At 48.2% G+C, this 6,434-nt stretch overlaps 1 protein-coding gene across 3 annotated transcripts; it reads right to left on the reverse strand.

The window, feature by feature from the left end:
* Positions 1-218: 218 nt before the first annotated feature.
* sost (sclerostin) lies at positions 219-4,591 on the reverse strand. 3 transcript variants are annotated; one of them, XM_084040250.1, is made up of 3 exons: positions 4,202-4,591; positions 1,150-2,019; positions 219-1,099 (listed from the first exon to the last, which is right to left on the reverse strand). In XM_084040250.1, the coding sequence occupies exons 1-2, from the start codon at positions 4,473-4,475 to the stop codon at positions 1,622-1,624; spliced, it is 672 nt and encodes a 223-aa protein (XP_083896376.1). In that variant the 5' UTR covers positions 4,476-4,591; the 3' UTR covers positions 219-1,099; positions 1,150-1,621. The 3 variants fall into 3 exon arrangements, with proteins under 3 accessions (XP_083896376.1, XP_083896377.1, XP_083896375.1); XM_084040251.1 differs by having other exon boundaries at positions 1,144-2,019; XM_084040249.1 differs by having other exon boundaries at positions 1,130-2,019.
* Between the last annotated feature and the right edge of the window lie 1,843 nt (positions 4,592-6,434).

Here is a 6,434-nt window from a genome sequence, read left to right on the forward strand (position 1 = left end):
TTGTGTATTAATAATCTGAATCTACAAATTAACTAAAGCTGTCAACATGAATGCAGTAAAAAAGTACATAGTAAATGTATTTAGCTACATCCCACCACTGCTAATAGGTACTAGTTAATAAGCACGTATAAAGTATATTATAATGTGTTATTACTAAAAATCCACTAATTGTTTAAACTCATTAAAGTTAAAATAAGAAGAGAGAACAAACACGAATATTCAAATATATCTGCCTTTACTTTATTCATGTTCTGTACAGTATTTCATCTCCGACGTCTCCATCATACTATATGACAATAATAATGCGTATCATTTACTACAAAAAAAGGTTGCATAAATAATTTAAATGTGGAAATTAAAAAATAAATATGCAGTTCATTCTTTGATAACGATCCTTCTTGTGAGGGTGCTGCTGCTCAGGTATGATATGTACAATCACAGCTCTCAACCCTTCCAGTTGCTATTTAAAAAAAACAACAATGTGTGGAAATCTTCTGCAGCCCCGTCGCTGAGGAAGGAAGGTCTGTGTCGTCTGCCTGGAGACAGATTTTATCAGCCATGATACAAACTGAATTATTTGTTTCCATTATGGGATTTGCACTCCTATATTTCCTGTTTGGGCTATTTACAGAATGGAGCGGAGGGAGTGGAAGCACCTCGGTTGATGTTTGGTGGCGTCGTGAAAGATTCCGGTGTGTGGAGGCGAGCTGGAGAACGCTCTTAGGTAACAACACAACCACGCTCAGTTTTCTGATGCCTCCCACACACATGTGCACTTTGATTTATTTGTGTTGTTTGTTCCTTTTGGGGTCTGTGTGTGATTCCAACAAACAGGAACTGGCTACGTCAAGAGGAAATGGCTTTTTTATGACTCAAAATAACGCAGGAATGAGCTCATTTAGCGATTAAGAGGAGTCCCCCCCTCCCCCCCGTCTCTCCGCTGACTTGGTGTCTCTAGTCATGGGAAAAAAGACACGACTGGAAGTGACAGGTCGTGTCGGGGGCTGCTGCTGAAGACGGAGGCCTTTAGTGGGCTGCCTGGACAGCCGTACAAGCCAGGGCTTCTCAAAACTCAACATCCCAGAGCTGCCATCATCATCTCCACACACACACACACACACACACACACACACACACACACACACACACACACACACACACACACACACACACACACACACACAGCCAACAGGAGATGGATCACAACCACTGTGGAGCCAAGATGCACCTTCTCTCAGCTCTGCAGCTCTGCATTCGCTGGTTGTTTGCACAGATGGGCTGGAGGGACTTTTCATTACATTAACAAACCGAGGAGGGGTGTTGGAGGGGGGGGGGGGGGGGGGGGGGGTTGGGTGCTCCATCTCCTGACCAGACGCAGCTGTGGCAAGGCCCCCCCTGGACTCATTCTGTCATGCAAGTAAGCAGCAAAGTTCACAAATATGCTGACAACACAAAACAAAAAAGACTGATGACTTAAAAAAAAACAGCCCAGCAATTAGCTTATGAATTTGCTTCTCTTTGACATTTCTTTTGCGTCTCCTCCCTACTCGAAGGAGATCAGGTGATCGGTGTGTCGTGTGTGTGTGAGTGAGCGTGCGTCTGGTGTCCGTCCTCGAGAGCGTCAGTACGAGTTGCTCGTCAGCGTCGGCGTGGCGTTCTTGCTCCGACCGTGCTTCTTGTTGCGCTGTGTCTTCGGCACCTCCTTGGCCTCCGACTGGTTGTGGTGGGGCCTGAAGCGCTTGCACTTGCAGGAGGTGACCACGCGGATTTTGTAAGTCCGAGTGTTGCCGCTGGGACACTGCAGCTGGACCCTCCTCGTCCGGGAGTGGGCCGCGATGCAGCGGTAGTCCGAGGCGTTGCCCCTCCACCACTTGCCGCGGCCGATGGAGTTGGGCATGAGGTGCGCCGGCAGGCACTGGCCCGAGCACACCAGCTCCTTGACGGGCTTGGCGCTGCGGCAGGATCCGTCGGTGATGTAACGGGTGGAGCGCAGCTCCCTGCAGCTCAGCTCCGCGGCACCTGGGTGGAAGAGCAGAACATCTCAGTTACAATCGTGGCTCCGGCCCAAGACAAACACTTTGAAGTGAGCTGGAAACGGACGTTCTGCAGGTTAACCGCCTCGTCGCTGCAGCTGTTTGTGTCAACACACACAAAAATCCCACCGGATGCAAAAGAGAGCAGGCAGCTCACTTCACTCGAATCCGGACACGTTATGAGACAAAATAGTGCAGCCGAAAAATGCACTTTTTGTTCAGGAACACGTAATGGAACAATTTGTACATTTAGGCGAAGATTTGAGAGATCATATCAAGAGTGGCTGAATTTGATTCATGGTCCGATCATTAGCTGACGACGGGGGCTTGACAAAGAGATCCAGCTGGCAGCAATCAGCTGATAGCAAATCCAGACCAGAGGGCCATTAAACAGCTCAATCAAACTTAATGGAGGTTTGGGGGCTGGAAAGGAAAAGCTGGCATACAGCGTCGGCCCTCAGGAAATGTATGTGGTGATGGAGGAGTAAATAGCTGTCTGGTTATTTTAAAGTACTGTATACACTTCTGAACAAACTGGACATCCGCCAGACTGATCTGAGACTAGGCACTCAGCCTTTCAGCCGCGGCGTTTTAACAGCTACATGCATGATTTATTGTCACGTTTGTCAAAAGGAGGCAAAGAAGCTGTCGGTTTAGAAATGATACACTCAGAGAGGGATCTGTTTTCCTCTGTGGCTTTCTTTGCAACAAAAGTATTTTGTGAGGTGACTTCCTTTTATTTCCTCCCCCCCATGAAAACCTGATCTCGTGTTATTCTGTAGCCGCCGCTGAAAGGACCACGGTCCTGTACAACAGCCACACCACAAAGCCAGGTTTAATCCAGGCTGGCTTGGGCCTTGCCCCCCTACATGTTGTGAGGCTAGACGACTGCACGGTTTGCGTGAGCTGCTCTTCTCCCCCGGCGGTGGGAGAGGAGCCCTGGGAGAGGACTGGAGGGAGGCCAGGCGGTGGTCAAAGCCTGCGGGACCCCCATGGGGACCACGAGCAGGACGTCCCGGGACAAAGGCCGGGGAGACGGATGAAGAAAATAATCCAGGAGATTTCTGTCTCCCCGAGTGAACCTTAACACATATGCTGTTTATCCATATGAAAACACTGGGGGGACGTGCTTTTCCCACCCCCGTCTTTTTCTATTTCTGGGGACCAAAGCTAATAAAGAATCAAATTAACATGATCTTGTTTAACATGAGGATTTCACAAACATCCTCATCAGTCACACTAACGGATCTCGTCAGCTGCTCTCCTAATCTAGTCGATCATCTCCTCCTGGGAGTTATTTCACCACCCATCTTGAATCTGAGAGCGTGAGAGATCGCTCCTCATGCACCGCTCGATCAGAACATACAACCTTTACTGGCCACAGGTGGGAATCATTCTCAGAGGCAGTGTTACATTTAAAAAAGCACCCCCCCCCCCCCCCCCCCCCCTCATCCCCACCCCAAAAGAGACAGACATCCCCTGAAGAATAAACTGCAGCATGTTGTTGCAATCATGGTGATGGTGAAAGTAGAGCTTGACTAATAGTATAAAGAGAGAAGGAAATAAAAGTGGAAGACAGCGTGAAAGTAAAAAGAAGCATCTCTGGATGTTCCACTTCAGATGTGTGGAGGAGAAGAAACCACAAGAATGCAGCGTCTGCTGCCTGTCTCACCACCTTCTCTCTGACTGTGGCAGCGGAGAGACAACACTGTTCCCACACAGAGGAGCTGCTCTCGGATCAGCCCAAGAATTAAGTGAAACGAAGAAGGCAGGTGCTCCTTGTGTGGTTGATTTGGACAGTTTATATTTAATTCTTCAAAAAGGTGGATAGATTGAGTGAACCATTTAGTCTTTTAGAAGGGGGGGGATAAAAATATATTTAGTGTTACATTTACATTTCAGGCTTTAAATAGATTATAAATTCCTACAAATACCAGAATATATATATTATAAATTTAATCTGAAAAATAAAATGATTATTGGTAAAAAATAAAGATGAAGCTAAAGTTGTTCTCAGTACACTTATAATAAATTATAGATATATTATATAAATGCATCGTTTTAGTGTCGTTTCCTCAAGAGATATTGCAAATATGAGGCTTCACTTTGATTTAAACGCCTCAAACGGAACTGTGTGTGACGTGAAATGAACTTGGAGGAGTTCTTACTGTAGGTGACGGTGTTCGCTGTCCGTCCGCCGGTTTTCGGCCTGTTGTTCATAGTGTTGCCGTTGTTGTTATTGTTGCTGTTGCTGTTGCTGGACGTCGGCAGTACCTCCTCCTGGGTCGTGCGCGTGTTTTCCCTGTACTCCGGTAAAAGCTCCGTGGCGTCGTTCTTCAGCACCTTCCATCCGCGGACGGCGGTGCAGCATCCCTGCAGCAGCAGCAGCAGCAGCAGCAGCGGCGCCGAGCTGGAGACGGGCAGCGCGACAGACACCTGCATGCTGGCCGGTCGGCGGCGGGAATGACGGATACGGAGCAAATAACACCAGATCCACACGAGAGAGAGAGAGGAGGGAGAGAGATGCAGTTGGTCAGGTCCACCCTCAGTGCACGAGGCGCTCGCGGTATTTAAAGCCACGCAAGTTCTCGTCAAAGCTGACAATTAGGGTCCAGCGGAGTGGGAGGGGTCGGACCTGGAGGAGAGGTTCATTGATAAACTGGGAGGGGAGGAGGGAGGGGAGGAAGAATAAAGGTTATGGGGGGGATGTGAAGGGAGGGATGAGGGGAGGAAGTGAGAGAGAGGAATGGAGGGTGAGAGGGGAGGAAGTGAGAGGAGAGGGGGAAAGAGGAGAGGAAGGGAGGGTGAGAGGGAGAAAGAGGGGAGGAAGGGAGGGTGAGAGGGAGAAATAGGAGAGGAAGGGAGGCTGAGAAAGAGGAGAGGAAGGGAGGGTGAGAGGGAGAAAGAGGGGAGGAAGGGAGGGTGAGAGGGAGAAATAGGAGAGGAAGGGAGGCTGAGAAAGAGGAGAGGAAGGGAGGGTGAGAGGGAGAAAGAGGAGAGGAAAACTAGAGGTGAGAAAGTGAGAGGAGAGGGAGAAGGAGGAGCGGGGACAGTGAGTGGAGGAGATACAGAAGGGGAAGGTGACAGAATATGATGATGGAGGTGAAAATAGAGGAGAGGGAGAAAGGAGGAGAGAGAAAGGAAAGGAAGGTGGAGGTGAGAAGGGAGAGGTGAGGATGGGATTAGAACATAAAGTAGAAGCAGGGGGAGACTAAAGGGGGGAGAGGCTATTGGTGGAAAGGAGGTGGAGGTGAAGGGGAAAGTGAGGGGTGAGGAGAGGAGGAAAGATGAGAAAGAAACAGAGGAGAGGAGGGGAATATAAAGTAGAGGGGGAGAGGAAGGAGGCTAAATAGATAGAATGTTGTGATCATCTCCTCCTCCGCCTTGAATGATCTCCAACCAGCACCAAGGCGTTTTTGGTTTTGGGAGGTGCTTTATGTTGGACTGCTGCCACCTGCTCCTCCTGAGATGTTCACCCTCAAGGATACAAACCAGCTCGTCAATAATCCCTCACATTAATTACCCGGGGGGGGGGGGGGGGCGACCTCCTTCCTGCGGCGAGATGATTCACGTACCTGTTCTGAATTTATCTAATGTTTTACATGCCATATTCTGGTTTGAATAATGTAACCATGTGGAGCGGGAGACTGTGATGTGATGAGTGCTGACACACGGAGTCTCTTTCACTCAAACGCTGCCCTCTAGAGGCAGAGAAGAGAGAGCCAGAGGCTCATTAGCATCTTTTTAGCATCAAGGAAGAACAAGAGAGAAGGAGAAGATGGAAAAATAGAGCCAGACGCGTGAAGGACGTCATGTTTTTTGCTCAGTGTCGATGCTTGTGGAGGCACGGCAAAGCTCAACATGGCGATGCTCGATGCTCGCCACGGCGATGCATTCCATCCTTCAAAATGGCGGACGCGATTGGGGACGAGGGTCACTTCAATGCCTGAAAAGACTTTTGCCTGAAAAGAGTGAAAAGGTTGTCTCATGTCAAACGCCAGCTTTTTGAAGTTTTTGAAGTCCTCCCATGATAATGATAATACTTTGTAATCACAAGATATTTCTTCTACGGACATATTTTATATAGTTTGGGCTGTAATATTAAATGATTAATTTGTTGTTAGGGCCACTTAGATCAGTACAATGTTGCCTTAACACATTAACACGATCAGCAGTAAGAGCAGCAGCCATATTTTGATGAATCTAAATCCTAACTTCATTCTTTTTTTTTTTTAGGTGTCTGAGGAACATAACGCTCTCTTTAGTCCCCCCCCCCCCAAAAAAAACAAGCTAATTTAATCTAAAATGCATTGTGAGCTGGGGAGATAATATTCTGAGAGTTTGTCATTATGTGCAACAGATGATCCAACTGTCTACACAGAGCCAGCTCTGATTACGTCT

This window comes from Eutrigla gurnardus (genome assembly GCF_963514095.1).
Source record: "Eutrigla gurnardus genome assembly, chromosome: 22".
Classification (NCBI taxonomy): Eukaryota; Metazoa; Chordata; class Actinopteri; order Perciformes; family Triglidae; genus Eutrigla; species Eutrigla gurnardus.